Source organism: Carcharodon carcharias, chromosome 20 (assembly GCF_017639515.1).
Source record: "Carcharodon carcharias isolate sCarCar2 chromosome 20, sCarCar2.pri, whole genome shotgun sequence".
Classification (NCBI taxonomy): domain Eukaryota; kingdom Metazoa; phylum Chordata; class Chondrichthyes; order Lamniformes; family Lamnidae; genus Carcharodon; species Carcharodon carcharias.
Genome location: NC_054486.1, coordinates 84,427,535 through 84,451,242, shown reverse-complemented (window position 1 = coordinate 84,451,242; position 23,708 = coordinate 84,427,535). Strand labels below are relative to the sequence as shown.

Sequence of the window (23,708 nt, the reverse complement as noted above, 5' to 3'; positions counted from 1 at the left end):
TCAATTTTATGACATTATCATTTTTTTCTCAATAGCCACTTGTGGAAAAGCCTTTCAGACTATAAAAACCTGTGGTAAAAATATTCTTCAAAATTTCCCCTTTGTTCTTTGAATGACAATGTTGCGTATGTGCCCCCTTATCAATTCTCTAAAAAAAGGAAACAATTTTTCATTGTGTTAATGAGTTGCAGAATGAGTGTGCAATTGGCAAATGAACTTCAAGAGTGAGGTGGTGCATTTTGGTAGGAAGAATAAGGAGGCCACATACTACTTGGATAATAAGAGTTTGAATAGTGTAGAGGAGCAAATGAATAATGGTGTATAAGTACACAAATCATTACACTAACGATGCAGGTTAATAAGGTCAATAAAAAAAAGCAAACAGGGCATTGGGTCCAATTTTTAGAGGAATAGAATTGAAAAGCAGAGAGGTTATATTAAACTTGTATAAAATTTTGGTTAGACTACACTCAGAATATGTGTACAACTCTGGTTTCCATGTACAGTAACAAAAAGGATATAGTGAGATAGCGAAGGTACAAAACAGATTCACAAATATGACACCAGAACTAAGAGTATAGCTTTATCAGGAAAAGCTCAAAAGGCTATGGCTCTTCTCTCTTGAAAAGAGAAATCTGAGTAATGACCTGACAGAGGTCCTTTAGACAATAAAAGGATTTGATAAGATAGCTGGAAATAAAATGGATCCACTTGTAGGGGTGTCCAAATGGATCATAAATATAAGATAGTCATGAATAAATCCAATAGGGAATTCAGGAGAAATTTCTTGATCCAAAGAGATCAAAATATTTATCTTCATTTTCTATAAACTTTCATTAGCGACATCATGGCGATACCAGATAACAGTACATTTAAGTGTATAGAATTCTAAATACTTGCCAATTCCTATAAAATTCAATGCAAGCAGTCATTATATAAATATGACTTCTAGAACTTTTCAATAAATAAAACTCGAGAAATCTGTTTAGAAAAACACATAAATATTTAAGTATTTATTTGAAGTCAGCTAGTTCTATCCAATAACAAAATTGTCCTGACTTTTAACATGCAAATGGCAGCCTTCTGTCTCATAAAACAATGGTTTGTGTCATGATTGTTTAAATTAAGCCTTGCCTGTTGTGGCTCGAAAGTCGCACTATGGCATGGCAGTCTCTGCTGCATTTGCTGCAGAGGAAGTAGTGGGCTGAGGAGTGCATGATTCATTGGCCTCAGTGTTCTCTAGGACCTTTCCACAGCCAGCTGAGCTTTTGTTTCTGTTCACCTCTCCCAATGCCTTTCCAAATACCAGAGGCCACCAGAGTTCAAGGCTATCAGCAACAGTCTCCCAATTGTCAGTGGCAGCCATCTTCATATCTCACTTGCAGCCGAGGTATGAGTGCTCAGGAAGTCCTGACCCAGTGGCCAGTTCACCACACAGAAGGTCTTTGGATATACAACTGTCATCCTTCCAATGAACGTGGCAGAGCCAGCGCAGATGTCATTGTTTTAGCAATGAGTGCATGCTGATGGAAGTAGCATAACTTAGTGTTTGCTAGTATACTATTTGATCACGTGAGGCGTTACTTACAAACTTGAAGGATGTACTGTTCCTAAATAATTGCATATGACATGCTGTAATGCTATGTATTATTCTGTTGGCATAAAGGAACTTAGCAGAACTTGTGGCACAGTAGGTAGGGTCAGTAGGTAGCGTCCCTGTTTAAGGAAGGAGTGAGGCAAAAGATGGGAAATTACAGGCCGATTAGCCTGATCTCAGTCGTTGGTAAGATCTTAGAGTCCATTATTAAGGATGAGATTTCAGAATACTTGGAAGTGCATTGTAAAATAGGGCAAAGTCAGCATGGTTTCATCAAGGGGAGGTCATGCCTGACAAATCTGTTAGAATCCTTGAGGAGGTAACGAGTAGGTTAGACAAAGGAGAGCCAATGGATGTTATCTACTTGGACTTCCAAAAGGCCTTTGACAAGGTGCCACACAGGAGGCTGCTCAGTAAGATAAGAGCCCATGGTGTTAGAGGCAAGGTACTAGCATGGATAGAAGATCGGCTGTCTCACAGGAGGCAGAGAATGGGGATAAGGGGGTCCTTCTCAGGATGGCAGCTGGTGACTAGTGGAGTTTCGCAGGGGTCAGTGTTGAGACCACAACTCTTCACTTTATACATTAATGATCTAGATGGAGGAACTGAAAGCATCCTGGCTAAGTTTGCAGATGATACAAAGGTAGGTGGAGGGACAGGTAGTATTGAGGAGGCGGGGAGGCTGCAGAAGGATTTGGACAGGTTAGGAGAATGGGCAAAGAAGTGGCAGATGGAATACAACGTGGGGAAGTGTGAGGTCATGCACTTTGGTAGGAAGAATAGAGGCATAGACTATTTTCTAAATGGGGAGAGAATTCAGAAATCTGGAGTGCAAAGGGACTTGGGAGTCCTAGTCCAGGATTCTCTTAAGGTTAACTTGCAGGTTGAGTCGGTAGTTAGGAAGGCAAATGCAATGTTGGCATTTATTTCGAGAGGACTAGAATATAAAAGCAGGGATGTGCTGCTGAGGATTTATAAGGCTCTGGTCAGACCACATTTAGAATATTGTGAGCAATTTTGGGCCCCGTACCTCAGGAAGGATGTTCTGGCCCTGGAGAGGGTTCAGAGGAAGTTCGCAAGAATGATCCCAGGAATGAAAAGCTTAACATATGAGGAACGTTTGAGGACTCTGGGTCTATACTCGATGGAGTTTAGAAGGATGAGGGGGGATCTGATTGAAACTTACAGAATACTGAAAGGCCTGGATAGAGTGGACATGGGGAAGATGTTTCCATTAATAGGAGAGACTAGGACCCGAGGGCACAGCTTCAGAGTAAAGGGAAGACCTTTTAGAACAGAGATGAGGAGAAACTTCTTTAGCCAGAGGGTGGTGAATCTATGGAATTCATTGCCACAGAAGGCTGTGGAGGCCAGATCATTGAGTGTATTTAAGACTGAGATAGATAGGTTCTTGATTGGTAAGGGGATCAAAGGCTATGGGGAGAAGGCAGGAGAATCGGGTTGAGAAACTTATCAGCCATGATTGATTGGCGGAGCAGACTCGATGGGCCAAATGGCCAAATTTCTGCTCCTATGTCTTATGGTCTTATGACCTCTGAGCCAGAAGCTATGGGTTTGAGTTCCTCTACAGCACTTGATGGCCACAGCAGGTGCATTCATAATGCAGCCAACCTACAAATCCTTACAATATGCCTATGGTAGATGGTAAGAGTGGGAGAAACTCCAGGTCAGCCATGCTCGATGCGAAGTGGCAACCCTCAAGCTATAGCCTCTGGCTTCAGGTTAGTGGCCTGGTCCAGGAAAAGCAAACTACGGAAAACAGATGTAACCATTTGCTTTATCTGCTTCGTGTGTATCTAGATGCAGGAGGTTTTCTAATTCCAAGTTTATAGTGGAAATGTATACAATCCACCACATCCCTCTTTATGGGCACATTGTATAATTTGTCTATTTCTTGAGGTCAATTAGAGGCTAATTCCTTAGGCACAGCCCAAGATTTGTTAGAAAATAATGGCTTTTCTCTAGATTCACCAATAATAGTAATGACGAAATGGCCTAGGTTTCTCTAGATTGGCACATGCTTGTGGTTTTCTGGCTCCTCCCAAAGGTCACAAAAACTAGCAGCAAATGCCTGATGTTCCTCCTCTTACTTTTTATTTTTTAAAAAGAATAGTCAGTTGTTATTTTTTCCAACAAAATGTTCATCAAGTATTCAAAAATAAATGAAAGCACTCAAAAATAAAATGAAAGTATTCAAAATAAAATGAAAGTATTCAAAAATAAAATTAAAGGAGATGCCAGCCCAAATATAACAGATGTTTCATCATTAATGGTACTTGTACAAGAGAAGGTCCCAATTAAGCAGTGATGTTGAAATATTTTACAATTTTACACATTTTTAAAAAACATGCCGCAAGGCAAATTCAATTTTGGTGAACATATTCATGGATATTTGCAGGGCTACAATGGAAAGACAGGGGAGTGGGAGTGGCTGACTTATTCTTGAAGGGAGCTGGCACAGACACAATGGGCCGAATGACCTCCTTCTGAACTGTAACCATTCTTTCATTCTATGATTGCATGGTAATAAACTAAATCACTGGCATTTGCTCAAAACCTGATGCTAACTTTCATTCTACAAGGGGTTGTTATTTTGGGAGATAAATTGAAGTTTACTGATGTCTCTGATTGTTGGCTAGCTCACTCAGCCAATCTAACTGAAAATATGTATGTATACCAAAACTCGGGACTGATAAGATATTGTGAAAAGGATAGAAAACCCTAACTGACCTTTAAATATATGATACGGATGGTATTTATACATGTTTTTGCAGTGTTAAGTGATTTACACATACTTAATCCACTCAGGTAGATGAGGGTGAAAATAAACCTATGACAGTTTTCAGCTGATGAAGCATGTATAACAGCTGCAACAACAGAAGTTTTCAGCAGAATGTTTTCAGTAATACAAAGGGCACACTTAACTTAAGACACCAAAACAATTGCTGATAGCAAAGGAATATTTAGTTTAATTTTATCACAATTTGTACAAAATTATTTGAGCATTCAGATGAATAAAAAACATTTTTTGTATGCTGACAGTAACTTATTGCATTATAGATGCATACATAAAACAGCCTCTGCAAGTATTTCTTAGACAGGTTTTCAAAATTGTATGCAACATCCCTTCATAATTTTCTTCAAATCCTTTTCCATGGTTTTGATTTGCTTTCTATCCAAAACCTCATTCAGCATTCCAATGTGGCCCAGCTAAATGTCTCATGCAGATTCAGCATCAACATTTTGCTCTTGTACTTAACGACCTGATATATAAAAGCTCAGAACTCAATTTTCCCTTTTAAAGCCTTTTTTATCTGCAATTAGATGTACATATCCCCAGTCCTTCATGTCTTTGAGTGTTAGGCTATATGTTCTTTTGCTGATGTACTATTACATGTTCATCTATGTGGAAGATCCTTAGCCAGAGATCTGTCCCAACTACTAACCTACATATACTTCTGCAGCCTTGAATGTGTTGTTACCTTCCAAACCCATGTCTATCTATCTTACAGCCTGTTCTTTAGCTTCAACCTTTTTATGCCTGGTTAAACTGTTTTTAATTTGCATTTTATTCGATTTCTTTCTTTTTCTATCAATGATCAGCTGTTTTAATCTTCAAATCAACCTGAGCTAGGCTTTCATCCCTTTATTCCAGTCCAAAAACTTCTCTGTGGCTCAGGTTTTCTTTATCTATTCTGTTATGATCATTGGCATCTGAATGTTCTTCCCCATTCAACATATTTACTTCAATCCTAAAGTAACAAGTTGCTATTTTGCTTTTACTGCAGTTCTATAATTATATTTTAGTCCTTTTCTTAAATATATGCATTAGTGCATCCATTGTAATGTTAATTTGCAATAACACTTTAATAACATAACAAATTGGAGCTATATGCCTTAAGTGTTATACTCACTGAGTGTTTTTCCTTAGATTTAGGGAAAATAAAAATGTGTAATTATGTTCTGACTAAAGACACCAGACTGACGTGTCTCCGTTTTTTCCCCCGTGGGTTTGAGCATTCTAGATAATATCAAGTTTAATTTTAATCAAATCCATTTTAGATCATTACCTTACATTCTAATAACCCTGAAGACATTCAAAACTTGTTATGCCAGAAGTGGTTTCAATCTCATTTCACAAAAAAAGTTATTAAAGTAGACATTAAAGTAGACAAAAATGGCTTCATTTAATGATTTTTTTTTAAGCTCATAAGTATTTTAATACCTTGAAATTTCAAATCAAGTCTAAAGAGACAGTGGGTGGAAATTAATGCAGCCCGTTATAGCGGGAACTATGGCAGCTGGGCCCATTTATTCATGGGAGAGGCCTCACCTCAATCTCCAAGTGGACGCAAAACCTCCCACAGCTAAGTCGGAGGACGGAAGGGGCTGACACGGGATTCCCAAACACTAGCGGTGGGAGGTCAGTTAGGCTCATTAATGAGCCAATTGATACCCAGTTAATTCCCGAGCCCATGCAATCCATTGGTGGCTTAGGGATTAAATGGGAGCCACACAGCTATCCCTCATCTCCCAAAGGGCCCCCAACAAACCCAGTCAGATTTGCTAGCGGTTACCCGAGGTTGGAGAGGGCAGTTGGGGTTTTGATACTTGCTACCAATACTTTGTGCCCAATCAAGGACATGGCATTGGGAGAGGCGTTCCACTGAAAGTTACCCCCTACCACTGCCTCCAATCCACGTCTCCCCTTCCCATGACTCCCAACCCACGATGCCCATCCCACCTTCACTCACCTTTGGCCTGCAATCCCTTGGTGAACCTGGGCTTCTTGTGGGTGCACTACTCACAGTTGCCACCACTCCCCATGGCGCTGATGACAATGGGGAGCTGCCAGCCTCTGTTTGGCCAACAGCTCTCTGCAGGCTGGATTTCCGACACCAGAATCCCAAATCCCAAGGAAGGCCCAATGTTGGCCACTTAAGTGCCTGAAGGACCCCCATTGGGCCAATTAAATCTCACCCAATAGAACTACTTAGTCTCTTACAATCCTATATCTCGAATGACAAAGTACAAAGTGCAGAGCAAATTTTGCTCTTTAATGCTTGCTTACAAACATACTAAAGTTTAGTTATCTACAGAACTAAATGTATTCTTTAATCCCACTATTTAATAACATGCATGATTACAAACCATTTTCGGTTGACATTACAAAGTAATTAGCATCTCATTTTTGGAAAACTATAGAGAATTTCATTAAATCCTTCTTCTTTGGTTCCAAGAAAACAGAACATTCATTTTCAAAATATTATAAAATTGATGCATTTCATGATGTGTTTAAAATATGTCAGCTCTCAACATTCCTTCTCAATGAAACAATGGCACCAAAGATTTTTAAACAAAGCTGTATGAAAATTATCTACACTCTGTTTCATGTCATTTTTTCCATTTGCTTAAGAAAAAAGAAAAGGCGATGCTGTTGGGGATATTAAGATACAAGGAAAAGATTGACCTACAGAAAGGCTCTCAAAATCATAGTAAATGAAAGAAATTAAAAAGCAAATCAAACTAGAAAATTAATTACTTAAATGAAATCACAGAAGTTACCAAAACAAGTGACAATCTAGTAGTACAAGAACTCAGATCAACAAGTTTTCTGGCTTCCCCTTACAAAAGGGAAGTATGAATGACAGACAGCTTGTCAAACACACATACTTCACAAACTCACCAAGATGCTGCTATTGCTCAAACAGTAGGGTGCTTCAGTTTTGGTCACTTTTACCAGTGCCTGTTACTCGTCTTCTGCAATTAGTCCTGTGCCCACCATTCAGAGACAATTGCGTTTGGGCTGAGCTTTACAATGAAACACTAATTCTTCCACATTGACCATCATCATGGTGTAGGCAGCCAAATGAAACTCCAGCAAAGAATTTCTGATCTCAGTCTGCTTCACTAGATAATACGCCCACAATCTGAGACGTCAACTCTTTCCCTATGCTCCTATTTATAAAGCCCAAGATGCTATTGTTCTTTTTATGGCTTTAGCTACCTGAGCTATCAACACATCATTCTCTGCAAAAAAACTATATCAAATCTAATTTTAAGAGAGTTTCAAATTAATCACAGATCAAAGATAAAGCTGATAATCAAGAATGGAGAATTTATGGTATATCTACACCATTGTTATACAAAGTAAAACATTTTTCTCTAATATGTTTGGTGAATGATGAAAATATTAACAGAAATAACCAACTGAAATGGAGAGGAAGTGTAAATCGTGAAGGGCTTTTACATACCTAATCAATGAGGAACAAGAAAATTAACTGATTGCTCAGAAAGCACAGCAGGGAGATTTGGACACAAACACAGTAATAATACTCACTGAAAATTTGACTAATTATCAAATTGGGCAAAACTTACAACTAATGTCATAAGCATAAAAGTTATCCAATTACAATGTTATAGCATGCAGTAAATTGATTTCATCCATATGATCATTCTGCTCCATGCAGCCTCCTTAAATGGAAAATATGACTGTCTGAACCATGGTCCACTGTAGGACCATTCCCAATGGCACAAAGGAACAGAGAATATCAGTTTTCCCTGATCTAAAAAGCTGTGGCTCAACTGAAAAATTTTCACTCCTTGGCATGTTAGCACACCAGCATAAAACACATCTTTATTTTGCCTAACTATGGCTTGATTTCAATTATGAAGTGTGGCATAGATCAAGGTACAATACAGTCATTGGGTACCAGTTCCTTTTAACTTGTTCGTGGGGTTTGGATGTCACTGGTAAGTCATATGGAGATGGGTTAGACTCTCTCTTGTTGGAGATGATCATGTGTGGTGCGAAGGTCATTTGCCATTTATTATCCCAAGCCTAATGCTGATCTCGCTACATGTAGGCATGAACTGTTTCATTATATGAAGAATTAGAATGGAACTGAACAGTGTGCATTTGAACTTCCTACTTCTGACCCTAATGGAGGAAAGGTCATTGATGAAACCACTGAAGATGGCTAGGCCTAGGATACTGCCTTAAGGACTTTCTGCAGTGATATCCTGGGGTAAAATGATCGGCCTACAAGAAGCACAACTATCTTCCATTATGCTTGGCATGGCTACAGCCAACCGCGTTTTCCCACCAACCACCACCCCGCTCCCTATTCACAGTGACTTGCATTTTGTTAGGGAGCTGCCTTGATATCAAGGTTAGACATTCTCACCTCACATTTGGAAATCAGGTTTTTTGTCAAGGTTTGGACCAAAACTATAGTGACATCAGGAGACAAGTGGTCTTGGTAGAACCAAAGCTCAGCATTGGTAAATTAGCAGGTTACTGTTGAACAACGCCTTCCATCACTTTGCTGATGACTGAAATTAGGGTGATAGGGCAGAAATTGGTTGGATCAAACTTATCCTGCTTTTTGTCAACAGGACATTCCCATGGCAATTTCTGTTTTGTCAGGTAGATGCAGCTGTGCTGGAACAACTTGGCTAGAGGCACAGCTAGTTCTGCAGCACAGGTCTTGAGCACTGCAGCTGATATGTTGTCAGTGCCCATAGGCTTTGCTATATCCAATGTTCTCAGCTGTTTCTCAACATCACATGGAGTGAATCAAATTGGCTGAAGTATGGCATATGTCATTGTGGGGATCTCAGGAAGGGGCCAAGATGGATTAACCACCCGGCACTTCTGGTTGAAAGTGGTTGTAAACATTTCGACTTGTTTTATGCACCAACGTGCTGGACTCCATTGTCTTTGAGGACTATCCACTACCATTGCTCATGGAACCTCGTCCTATCTGCTTAAATGCTCATCACCACTCGCTTCTGGATGTGGCAGCACTACAGAGCTTTAATCTGATCCGTTGGTTGCAGGATCACTTAGCTGTATCTATAGCACTGCTTCCACTGTTTAAGATGCATGCATATATTTATACAAGTCCTGTGGTGTAGCTTCACCAGATTAGAATCTCATTTTTAGTATGGCTTGTGCTGCTCCTGGCATGCTGTCCTAACTGCTCATTGCCCCAGGTTTTGCACCCTGGCTTGATGGTAATGGTAGAATGATGGATATGTCAGGCCGCGAGGTTAAAGATTATGGTGGAATACTTGTCACTACTGATGGCCCACAGCACCTCTTGGATGCCCAGTTTTGAGCTGCAAAATCTGTTCTGAATCTGTCCCATATGGCATTGTAACAGTGCCACACAACACAATGCAGGATGTCCTCAGCAAGAAGATAGGACTTTGCTTCAACAATTGTGCTATCGCTCCCTTCAATATAGTCTTGGACAGATGCAGCTGTAACAAGTAAATTGGTGAGAAAGAGGTCAAGTAGATTTTTCGCTTGTGTTGGTTCGCTCGCCACCTGCCGATGGCACAGTTTGGCAGCTACGTCCTTCGGGGCTCAGCCAGCTCAGTCAGTAATGTTGCTGCTAAGCCATTTTTGGTGATTAAGCCCCAATGCAGGGTACATTCTTGTGCCCTTGCTACCCTCAATGCTCTTCCAAGTATTGCTCAACATAAAGGAGTACTGATTCATCAACTGGGGGAGGGTGTTAGGTGATAATCAGCAGGAGGTTGCCTTGTCCATGTTTAATCTGATGCATGAGAGTCCACAGGGTAGAGTCAATGTTGAGAACTTCCAGGCCACTCCCTCCTGTCTGTATACCAATGCATTGCCACCTCTGGTGAGTCTGTCCTCCCAGAGGGACAGGGCCTACTCAGGGATGGTGATGAAGGACACAGACATTGGCTGAAAGGTATGGTTCAGAGTATATGACTACGTCAGGCTGTTGCTCAACTTGCCTGTGGGGCAGATGTCCCAATTTTGGCACAAGGCCCCAGAGCTTGGTGAGTCAGACTTTGCAAGGTTAAGGGCACTGGATGTGTCTTTGTTGTGTTTGATGTCTAGGTCAATGCCAGGTCGTCCATCGGTTTTATTCTTATTACAGGCTTGCATGGCAAATGATGCAATTGTTTCTGTGCCTTAGAGCTAGCCCCGTTAACTGCATACTGATTTAATGGTGCACAAAATGGACACATAAAAGCAAGTTAAGTGCATACCAATCTAACGCACATTACTACACCAAGCTTGCATTTTTATTGATTAAGAAGCAAACACAGAATTTGTCACTAAATTTCTGCACCTTTGCTTATTAAAAAAAAGGTGTTACTTACTGTCCAGATCTACTATTACATCAGTTGTAATTCTGATTAAAAGCTGAGTCAACAAAATCAAGTGTGGAACTGATAGAATAGATTTAACTTTTACTTTATTTGTTTGTCAATATGCTAAGTAGAAAATGAACCCCATTGTGTTCAGCTTATTCTATTACGACCATCAGCACACAATGGCAATGAATTTCTGTGGTGATTCTCCTGATATCCTGATTTCCCTGGAGGAGATCGATAGAATCCTTAGAAAACACAGTAAATGGCTGACAGCGATAGTTTATGCTGCTTCCCTGGGATCCTGCCAATTTCCCACCAAGGTAAAGTGCAGGAGACAAAACATTTATAGAATTTCAGGGCAAATTTCAACTTTTTAATTTGTGTTTGTATGAAATGTAAAATAGTTTCAGTTACTTCTATTCAACTGAAATAAAACTATTCCACATTTCACACAAACACCCAAATTTAAATGTTAAAATTGTTGTTTGTCAGAAATGAAGTCCGTTGAATAGATTATATATTATTAATTGCACTTTTTTTGAACTAGGTCTTTAAAACTTTTAAAGTCTTCAAATTGGACACTCATTACAAAAGTAACAAAAATCATATGACCGCATAATTTATTGGCAAAAATTCGACTGTCAAATCTCACTTATTTTCATTGGGCCTCACTGTTATATAAAAAAATGAAAATAGCTTCCACACATTTCCCTGTCAAAAAATAATCTATTCAATTCAATGGGTTTATGCTCTGCTCACAAATCCTTACCACGTACAACGGTCTGACCTTGGCACATATACTGGTGCCAAGTGACTGATGATAAATGACAGCTTTAATGATGAACGGGTTAAAATACAGTTGTTATTATGGAAAAATGTATAAAATGCACAATTATATACTAGGAGGTTTGTTGACGCTGTATTTGTACATCTACTTAGTACTGCACCAGTTGCCATTACACATGTTGATGCCAATCAGACATTTGCTGCAACACTTCACAAAACCTAATTAATCTCTGCACTCTGTCCCTCCCCTCTTAAATCTGGCTGTTTGCCAGCAAGTCAATCTTTTTCAAATCAGTTCAATCCCTTTTAAATATTAAGCATTCAAAATAAATTCATTTCATAAATAATAAATCTACAAAGGGTCTGCACAGTAGTAGACATTCTAATAATGTTTCATCCTGATGTTGTCTAGCTTTCTTTGCTTCACAGACGAGATACAAATGGCTCATGGCTTGTCGTATACATTCATTCTGCTGACCTCTGAAATGACCTATGCAAAGGCAGTCATGCATTGCACTGTGGTATAAATCTTCACAGACAAGTAAAACCTGTTCTGTTTGGCACAAAGCCCTCTAGCTGTAAAAGCTACTCATATTTATGGAGGAGGGTAAGAAGGGGCCACATTTACAGAGCATATTATCCTTCATCATGTGGCAAATTTAGCACTGTGAAAAATAATAAGTTGAATGTATTTTAAAACTCAGGAGAAACAGGATTTAACAAACATTTTTTAAGAGGTGTTAATTACTTGAATGATGTTTAAGAAATTTTATATTTAAAGTTTATCGATAACATTTCTATATGTGTATGCTTGTGTGTGTGTACACATATATATATATATATTATATATATAATAAAATATATATGCACACGCTGTATATATAAAAACACATCTTTAATTTGGATCCATGGCTTTTGAATTCTACCGTAAAATTTATGATGCAAAACTGCAATTTTATAGTTGATTCATAGTTAGCCAATTAAAGTTATACATCAATGCACAAAGAAAATTCTGATTCTAAAGGTAACTGTTTTCTGGCATACTGAGTTTCTCCCCTCTTAAACAGAGAATGGAAATTAGTTAGACCCTCAAAGTTTTTTTTAAATTAAATTATAAGAATAGGATTTCACCTATTAATGGTGTAATTAAAAAGTTAAATATATAGTAATATAGAATGTTATTCTTTCAAGATTCCGAGTAAAACACAATCTTACAAACATACCTGGTATGTGTTGAACCAGGTATGTTTGTAAGATTGTGTTTTACCTGGAATCTTGAAAGAATAACATTCTATATTACTAAATATTTAACTTTTTGATTAGACTTCATATTAACATTTGCCATTAAAAATGTGTTGTCTGTGACAGCTGTGGCTCAGTGGATAGCACCCTCATCTGAGTCACAAGGTTCTGGGTTCAAGTTCCGCTCCAGGGCATGAGCACAAAAATTAAGGCTGACACTCCAATGCAGTACTGAAAGAATGCTTCACTGTTGGAGGTGCTGTCTTTCAGATGAAATGTTATACTCAGGCTCCATCTGCCAGCTTGGATGAATAGCACTTTTTCAAAGAACAGGAAGGGGGTAATCCCTCGTGTCCTGCCAATACTTACCTCTTAATCAATGCCACAAAAATAGATGATCTGGTCATTATCATTGCTGTTTGTGGAACCTGCTCAATTCTCAATGAGAAAACTCAGTTTCAACTCAATTGGCATCCACATAATTACATGGGGATAAGAAAATAATCTTATTCCATTCCCGCACCATGTTTCCAGTGCTTTATACAGAATGGCACAATACCAACCATGAACAAATCATCAGTCAATGCCGTCCTGGTCCCTTTGCTGACATGCAGTGGAAACAGGAGAAATAAATTAGAAAGTTGTTTTTTTACAGTTCTGTAGGATTCTTTTTATAAACTTTCTCCCATTTCCAAGCTATACTGAATAGATTTGAGCCAAAGAACTGGCTCTAGTCACTGGGTGAGGTTAGCAACGAGCATTTAACGTGGTAAAATTATTTAGTCAGTTCACATTACAGATTAATTTATACTCTCATAATACCAACCCACACACACCATCTCCTTTACATCCATGGCCCTCAATAGAGCTGCTACTGTACATTTCTCTGGCCCTACAATAATGGCTAACCTGCCTGAGAGATGTTGTCAAAGGTGGATTGCAGCAATTTCTCTCTCACTGCTAACCAAACGCAGCTTGGTGTTGTGATCCTCAAAAAAATTTAGTAACAAATTTGTTATTCTTATTAATATTTAGAGTGGACTTGCAGATGTGTATCATTATAAGTACTTGACAATAGATATTACATTTTTGACCAGTGATACTACACCATTACAGTTTCTCCACTAAAGAAAAACTTCTCCAGAGTATTTTAATGATTATCATATTTCATCCCATGACCAAGCACCTTTTACAGAACCTTAAGTCACAGTTATATATTCATAAAAAAAAGTCACTTCCACAGCTTTATTTCAATGTCAAGCAACATCAGGGTTCAGGTTAAGTATTTAATTACCCAAAGTGCACCTCCTATCATGCTGGAGCTTGTCAAGGAAAGATAAATCAAATGTCATGCCTGTACAATATAGGAGACAAACTGCAGCTTTACCATACAGTTTCATGACTCAAGAACTGAACAACTGAAGTACTGGTAAAGCACTTTTCATTCAGATTCTCTATCCATTTTGGCAAATTATACTTTAAGACTATTTTTACACATTCCACAATATAAGTGATTTATCCTAAATCATGCTGATGTCAAATTTTGTGATGTGCGCTCAATTTCCATTAATTGATCAATCCTTAATCGAAGGGCAAGACAAACTAAATACAAATCATCAATAGAATTTTAATGACCAAAGCTGTATAACAGCAAAGTGCTGCACATAAAGTTTCAAACTGGTCCCAACAATACCTCAGTGTTACTAATTGACTCAATTTGGAATTCTGCCATTAATTAAAACTTACATCCACCATGTCAACCGAAACTACTGTGGGGATTTCAAAAGGTTAACATGTGTGATGGTCAACTCAGATATTTTTCTGTGCATAATATGCTATTTTGCATTTCTTAAATTTAGATTTATCTTTCAAAGATGAATTTCTCTACCCCTCAGAGGCTCCTGTAACCAATATAGTTTAAACCATGCTCGCCTCAGTGGATTATCTCCATGCCACTGCAGAAAAGATGAAAGTTGTCTCTCTAATGGATTGCGTCATATCATTTCCCTACCACCCACCTCCCACCCAGAAACATAGCTGCATTAATTCCACTGTTATTGCACACAACTTTCTTTATTAAAAAGACTTAAGCTCAGGATGTGGACAGCACTGGCAAAGCCACAAATTTTATCACAGTCTGATTAAGAAACAATTAAAGCACATTCAACTGAGCCAATTGACGATCTTTATAGTTTCCAAGTAGTAACTGGTAATTGCATAATCCAGCAGTATGAATATCAAAATTTAATCATTTTGAGAGGGCCGTTAGTTTAAATTCTGTTGAAGAATGTATATATGAAACAACTAGTAACATACCAACAAGAGACAAGAAGGATTACAGATGAAGCAAAAGGTTTAGTTAAATAAGAATGAAAGTCTGTACTTTTTTGTTCAAAGATTTATTGAAGGAAAATTAAACCTTTGGAGGTCTTGCCAACATGGAATCCTTCAAACCGCTCCCTCTCCCTGCTAAGCAGTTTCAGTGATGTAATTGACTGTTATAATCTTCATGCATCCTGGGCTGTCTCCACTGAAAACAGTGGAAGACTCAACTTCATATCAACCCAAGAACTGCACTGGATCGAAAGTGGCTCAGTTGGTAGCACACTCACTTCTGATTCAGAAGCTTGTGGATTCAAGTCCAACTCCAGAACTTGAACACAAAACCCTAGACTGTCACTCCAGTGTAGTTCTGAGGGAGTGCTGCACTGTTAGAGATGCCATATTTCAGATAAGACATTAAACTGATTCCCTGACACTATTTCAACGGGCAGAAGAGTTACTCCTAGCCTCCTGATTAATATTTATTCTTTTATCAACATCGTAAAAAACAGATTATCCAGTTATTATCACATTATTGTTTGTAGTAGCTAGATGTGTGCAAATTGGTTGCCATGTTTCCTACATTACAACAGTGACTACACTTCAAAAGTATTCATTAGCTGTAAAGCACATTGAGACCTCCCAGGTACTATGGTACTAATGGTACTATGTAAATGCAAGTCTTTCTTTTCTTTTTACCCCGTAAAACTACATTTTAGATTTATTTTCAAGCCTACAGCATAGTATCCTTGCATTTGGTGGCTTTTGGACCAGTTTCAGTTTGGCCCCATGCTCTGTACAATGAAGCCAAGCTGGGATGCATGGGGACACTCATAGCAGATAAGCAATTTGCCAAGTAGGAAGACATGTTTCGAGGGTTTCCAAACCGGCAAGAACATTAAGTTTAGAACAACACAAGTCAATCAAAAGATCAAGCATAATTCTCTCTTCCATTAAATGAGAGGAAACACACAAATTAAAATATACTACCCTAATAATCTTTCACAATCTCTCCAACTGCTTGGTGCAAAAAGAAATCACAAAAATCCTTTTATGTTATATTAAACATGTTATTTGCTGTGTTTTTATATGTACTACTTGATTTAAATCCAGCTGTGACTGATTGGACAAAAGTCTGCTACCTACTGAATGGCAAACTTGTAAAATTAGTTTGGCAGGTCTCAAATCCGTATTTAGCCATCTCAGGCTACAGCAAAAATTCTCCATAATATGGCATCAATTGTCAATCACATTTGTTATCCCTGTGGGACTTTATAAGACAGTTATGTTTTAAACTGTCTCCTTTAATTCAAGGTAACATGGAATAGTCGGGTGCCAGGGAATGTGACATCCTACAAAATCTGCCTGGAGACAAATCCATTTGGCCTGCTTCTTATGGAGACAAAAACTCAAATCAAAACTTATTGAAAGTAAGATGCAAGTTTTAACACCTGGATACAAAGGAGACGACAGCTGATCTGGCTGCCTACAGACTGAGAATCTGAGTCAGTCAGACTCAGACCCTGGAGAGAGGGAGGGAGAGAGAGAGAGAGAGAGAGAGAGAGAGATGCTGCTGGGTGTGCAAAGCAGAGAAGTTGCAGCTGAGATAACAGATGTTTGTAAGAGTCAGTTTTCTGTTCGGAAAGAAGACAGAACAGATGGGACTTTGAGATTTAAGAATCGAGGAGTCACCAAAGTAAAACTGACTTCCATCCACAAGGTCAAGTATACTCAGAAGACTGAGTGAAGAGACTTTCAAAAGGATACTGGAAGACTCAGCCTGATGTGGCAGGGAGAAGGGAGCCTGCCAAAACCCAGGGTGTAATTTGGACTTGAATCAACAAAGCTATATGTCTGCTGAAAGTGTGGCATAATGTATAAACATGGCGTAGAGTTGTTGGTTGAAGGGGAAAGCACCTTTTCTGTAGTTTAGTATATTAGCTGCCAAAGTAATATTTAGTCTATGTTTAGTTTGGTGCCTTTGTTACAAAAAAAGTCTTAAAACGTAAAATCATGTTGTGCGATGCTTTCCGTCGATCACCAGGAAATTCATATCTCTTTTTAAAAGTTATCGGTCCAAGAGGGGTCACAGGATGATAGGTGTGCAAAATGGAAAAATGTCAGATGGATGCAGTTGAGGTGCTTTATGAGCTTGAAGCCAAGATTGTGTCAATGTTGAGGATGCTTTAGTGTGCACACATTTGTCCTAGGACGGGAGAATATGAAACTGGGTGCCTGAAGTGGAAAATGTTCCTTCCAACATTTTCCTCCCTCATTTGTTGAGCATAAAAATTCCTACCAGAAACAATTCCTTCTAAATTATGAATTGGCGGCTAGGAAGTCAAAATTATTAGCCCTCTGTGTAATCATGTATTTTTGTTCAATGCCTCAGCACTTTCTACTGATATGTTAGGAACACTTGTTTCGACAGGTTCTCTTCAACCAAAGTTGTTCTAGTGGTTTTAGTATAACAGCTGTAATTTACTTAAGGAAAGAAATTTCCAGGTGGTCACAGGTGTAGTGCCAGTTCAAGGTTTCTAGAAGTATATACATGCTATTTAACCAGATCAAGAACTACAAAATGCTTTACCTGGAATAAGAACAACTGTTACTAATAATAACTAGAACTGTAATATATGAATCTTTAATGGTTGCAGCTGCATCATAATTCCAAAATAAAAAGTTATTTTTGGAAAACAAATAAAATTGTTTGCAGAATTTAAATCAACTTGAATATTCAGCATTAACATTTCACACGTTTGTGAATTTAGAATCGAGAATTCAGCCCCAGAATTTCATTTTGCACCAGGATCACGTGCTGCTGATATCCTGCAACATTGACTCACCAGTTTGCAAACTCAGTGAGAAGATACCGCATTTGCACAGAGCCAGCAGGCAGAAGAATAATTTTGGGTATTTCTTTGGTGTTTCTGGCCCAAGAAAGAGAGCTGATTCAGGAAGTAATTTTAAAAAAAAACTATCCTCCTTGGGGGTTCTAGGCCCCTTGCCAAGCTTAGACTTCACCAGTGGAGCTTACTTCTCTCATAGTGCACCACCAGCACTGAAACACCAGGTTCCGACTGAGGCTCAGTAGCAGGAACTCCTGGCTTAGGGAACCACATCACAAGCCTGAACTTTGTAAGGGATGGCCAGAAGTTTCACCCATTACCAAGTAATATAGAAATTTCCAGAAACAGTGGATATCCAACACAACTGAGTATACCCTGTTTCCACTGAAGTTGCATTGGCTGCCCAAAGGAGTTTTTACCGGTAGAATCCTTATGAAATTTCAAGACTTTCATGTTTTTGAAAGTTTGAACATCCAGCATTCATAAATGCTAAATTGCAAGAGAATAAGGATTACCTTGCAACAATTTCCTCAGTGAAGAACATTCCACACTGCTGAAGTAACTGCAGCATGTCAACAAACAGAATCAAAATCCACAACCTCCAAGATGCACATATGACCATACAAATTGCAGCAGCTCAAGGCTGCAGCTCACCAACTTCTCGAGGAAAATTACGGATGGACAATAAATGATGGCCTTGCCAGCAATGCCCATATCCCATGAACAAATAATAAGAAAATCAATTATATCACCTTGTTGGGATAGGAGTCATGTGATTTTCCAGTACTATGTTGTGCAGAAGGCCAAGATGTTTACCTTCCCTTCCAACAAGAGAGGAATGCTAAATATATTAAGTACATAACTGTAAACATTGTTTCATGACTTCACAAGTGGCAGTGGGGATGGATAGGAAGATCTTGGAAGGTAGAGGCCTTCATAGGAAGAGGAAGAATCTGGATACTAAATAATTTTTTCCTCCTTATTCAGCAGCCTCAATTTACTGTAAAAGTTTGACACTTCATGACCAAGAAGGTAGCAGTGATGCCTTCAGTATGGAGAAAACGTACTTGCTAAGTTGTACTGAAGGCTATAGATGTCTTTCTTGGTCTTTACATTACCAATGGAAACATGATAATATTTATAAAAACTTTTAATTGAAGACTGTTACAAGCGATCATGTGACATTGGAGCAAATATGCCACTAAGCAACATAGTGCAGCAACAAAATTTCCACCCATGAGTCCCTGACAGTTATGCATAACGATGTGGAAGGGCAAAGCAGAATAAGGCAAAGCAAAGTTAAAGACTGTGCTTTACTCCTGACTCAACTAATTCAAATGCTGTGCACAGATCAGGTTTCCACTGATGTAACATTTTACTTTTGAAGTTTAACATTAATTCTATCCAGATGGGCATTCAGTACTCTCAAAGCAGAAAATTAAGACAAGTTAGCATTCACAAAGCAAGTTCTATACAACATACTGAAAAGATATTTTGACTGTACGTAGCTCCATTATACCATATGCAATGTACATAACTTCTTACCATTTTGATGCCAGTTGAGAATGTGACGGATTTGACTGGCCGCTGTGTTTCCAACTGTGTTTCCAGTTGCGCAGCCCGGTCCTTATGCTGAGCCAAAAGCATGCTTACGGGCAGCTGGGAGCTTTCCTACCAGACACATTAATGACAGATTAGGACTTTAGGCAGGGGAAAAAAAAAATTCCCCCTTTTTCCCCAATGTTGAGGTGTAAGGACAAAGGAAGGATTCCTAACATACCATATCCAGTTATTGGGTTACTAAACCCAATAATTAGAATTAACAATATTTTTGTTCTTCATAAATTGTGTTCAAAATTCCACTTAAAATTGTATTTGAATTTCCGCTGACTCCATTTTAAAGAAAAACAGAATTACCTGGAAAAACTCAGCAAGTCTGGCAGCATCGGCAGAGAAGAAAAGAGTTGACGTTTCGAGTCCTCATGACCCTTCGACAGAACTAGGCGAATCCCAGGAAGGGGTGAAATATAAGCTGGTTTAAGGTGGTGGTGGTGGTGGGGGTTGGGTGGGGGGAGAGAAGTGGAGGGGGGTGGTGTGGTTGTATGCAAAAGCAGTGATAGAAGCAGATCATCAAAAGATGTCACAGACAGCAGAACAAAAGAACACATAGGTGTCGAAGTTGGTGATGTTATCTAAACGAATGTGCTAATTAAGAATGGATGGTAGGGCACTCAAGGTATAGCTCTAGTGGGGGTGGGGGGAGCATAAAAGATTTAAAAATATTTTAAACTAGTGGAAATAGGTGGGAAAAAGAAAAATCTATATAATTTATTGGAAAAAAAAACAAAAGGAAGGGACACCCTGGTCCACTCCTCCATCACCCCCTACTCCCCAACCCCCACCTATGGCACCACCCCATGCCCACGCAAAAGATGTAACACCTGCCCCTTCACTTCCACTCTCCTCACCGTCCAAGGGCCCAAACACTCCTTTCAAGTGAAGCAACATTTCACTTGCATTTCCCCCAACTTAGTCTACTGCATCGTTGCTCCCAATGCGGTCTCCTCTACATTGGAGAGACCAAACGTAAACTGGGCGACCGCTTTACAGAACACCTGCAGTCTGTCCGCAAGAATGACCCAAACCTCCCTGTCGCTTGCCATTTCAACACTCCACCCTGCTCTCTTGCCCACATGTCTTGCTGCATTGTTCCAGTGAAGCCCAACGCAAAGTGGAGGAACAACACCTCATCTTCCGACTAGGCACTTTACAGCCTTCCGGACCGAATATTGAATTCAACAACTTTAGGTCTTGACCTCCCCCCTCCATCCCCACCCCCCCCTTTCTGTTTCTTCCCCCTTCCTTTTGTTTTTTTTTCAATAAATTATATAGATTTTTCTTTTTCCCACCTATTTCCACTAGTTTAAAATATTTTTAAATCTTTTATGCTCCCCCCACCCCCACTAGAGCTATACCTTGAGTGTCCTACCATCCATTCTTAATTAGCACATTCGTTTGGATAACATCACCAACTTTGACACCTATGTGTTCTTTTGTTCTGCTGTCTGTGACATCTTTTGATGATCTGCTTCTATCACTGCTTTTGCCTACAACCACACCACCCCCCTCCACTTCTCTCCCCCCACCCAACCCCCACCACCACCACCACCTTAAACCAGCTTATATTTCACCCCTTCCTGGGATTCGCCTAGTTCTGTCGAAGGGTCATGAGGACTCGAAACGTCAACTCTTTTCTTCTCTGCCGATGCTGCCAGACTTGCTGAGTTTTTCCAGGTAATTCTGTTTTTGTTTTGTATTTCCAGCATCCGCAGTTTTTAGTTTTTTTGTTTTTGACTCCATTTTAAAGTCTTTCTTTATTCTTTTTCCAGCTGAACGTCACCTGAAGTTATGTGGCTGACAATCTAGAAAGCTTTAACTATTTCACTTGAGAGATGGGTTAGAAATTACATCATCATGACTCAAAGAATTGACTTGGCTCAGAATAATCTCTCATCCTCCCCTTTTGCAGCATAGCTCCTTCCAAAGTATTGATTAAAAAGTAACAGAAATATAGAAAATTTACAGCACAAAAGGAAGCTTTTGGCTTATTTTGTCTGTGTCAACTGCTAAAGAACTATCCAGTTTAGTCCTACTTTCCAGCTCATGGTCCACGGCCATTTAGGTTATGGCACCTCAAGTGCACTTCCAGGTGTTTCCTAACTGCACTGAGGGGTTCTGCCTCAATCAGTCTTTCAGACAGCAAGTTCCAGAACCCCGCCCCCTCAGGGTGAAAAAATTTCCCGTTAACTCTCCTACAATCTTTCGGCCAATTACTTTAAATCTATGAACCCCCCCCACCTAGCTATTGGCCTCTCTGTTAAGGAAAATAGGTCCTTCCTAATTTGTAGGACCCTCATAATTTTGTACCCTCAATTAAATCTCTCCTCAGCCACCTCTGGTCAAAAGAAAACAACCCCATCAGGTCCTTAACATGGGTAGATAGATAGATGTGGAGATATTGTTTCCAACTTCTGATAGAATCAAAAACTAGGGGTCATCAATTCAAAATGGTTACTAATAATAAATCCAATAGATAAATAAAGTGAAATTGCTTTATTCTGAGAGTGGTTAAAATATGAAACTCGCTACTGCAGAGGTGGTTGAGAAAATTAACTTAAATGCTTTCAAAAGGAAATTAGACAAGTACACGAAAGAAAAAGGAACAGAAAGGTACGTTGAAAGACTGAGATGAGGTAGGTGGAATGAGAGAAGGCTTGTGTGGAGTATAAACACAAGCACAGACTAGTTGAGCTGAATGGCCTTCTTTTGTGCTGTATATTCTACATCATATATCATCCTCTATGTAAATACCCTGGTGTCTTCAATTTGCCCTTCTGAACAATGAATCAATATCCTTTTGTCCTTTGCCTTATATATCTGAAAGTACTTGTTATGAGTTAACTTTCTCTATTCCATGAACTAGCTTATGTACCTCCAGGAGATCCCCTTGAATGCATTTATTATCAAGGTTAAAGAACCATGGCCTTTCAAATTATTCCTCATAGCTCTTCCTCTGTAGTAGGGATCACACTCCCTGTCTTGTGTAGTGCCTCCATGGGATTAGATGGCATGCCGATGTCACAGCAAACAAAAATATCTGCATTGCTTCACTTCAGCCTGGCCAAAGCATTATACAAATTTAATCAATTTCACAGCATAACCCAATCTCCTGTTCATTGTCTGCTTCACTCAAAAAAAAATTAACCCCCAGCCTCACTGCAATGAAAAAATGGTAAAGTTGGTTCCTGATGGCTATGAGCATATGCATCACATAGTACGGTACTAAGCCAATCACATCAGAAGATAACATACAATCAGAGTTACAGAAACGGGTCCTCCAGCCCATCGTGTCTGTGCCAGCCATCAAGCACCTATATATTCTAATCCCACTTTCCAGCACTTGGCCCGTAGCCCTGTAAGCTATGGCGCTTCAAGTGCTTATCTAATACTTAAATGTTCCTGCCTCTACCACCCCCTCAGGCAGTGTGTTCCAAATTCCAACCACCCTCTGGGTGAAAAAGATTTTCCTTAACTCCCCTCTAAACCTCCTGTCCTTTACCTTAAATCTATGTCCCCTGGATATTGACACCTCTGCTAAGGGGAAACGTTTCTTCCTATCTACCCTATTTATGCCCCTCATAATTTTGTATACCTCTATCAGGTCCCCCCTCAGCCTTCTCTGCTCTAAGGAAAACAACCCTAGTCTATCCAGTCTCTCTTCATAGCTGAAACACTCCAGCCCAGGCAACATCCTGGTGAATCTCCTCCGCACCCTCTCCAGTGCAATCACATCCTTCCTGTGGCGTGGTGACTAGAACTGCACACAGTACACTCCAGCTCTGGCCTAAGTGGCGTTTTATACAGCTCCAACAGAACCTCCCTGCTCTCATATTCTATGCCTCGGCTAATAAAGGCACGTATCCCCTATGCGTTCTTAACCTCTTTATCTACCTGTGCTGCTGCCTTCAGGGATCTATGGACATGTACACCAAGCTTCCTCTGATTCTCTGTACCTCCTAGGGTCCTACCATTCATTGTGTATTCCCTTGCACTGTTAGTCCTTCCAAAATGCATCACCTCACACTTCTCAGGATTAAATTCCATTTGCCACTGCTCTGCCCATTTTACTAGTCCATCTACATCATCCTGCAATCTAATCCTCACTGTTTACAACACCACCAATTTTTGTG

General features: G+C 39.4%; 1 protein-coding gene across 1 annotated transcript in view; it reads right to left on the bottom strand.

The window, feature by feature from the left end:
* The window catches only part of mnat1 (MNAT1 component of CDK activating kinase), a 174,102-nt gene that overhangs the window by 93,384 nt on the left and 57,010 nt on the right, over positions 1–23,708 (bottom strand). Inside the window, exon 6 of the mRNA XM_041214862.1 lies at positions 19,504–19,629. Within this exon, the coding sequence (XP_041070796.1) occupies positions 19,504–19,629 (126 nt within the window). The remainder of the gene's footprint in view (positions 1–19,503; positions 19,630–23,708) is intronic.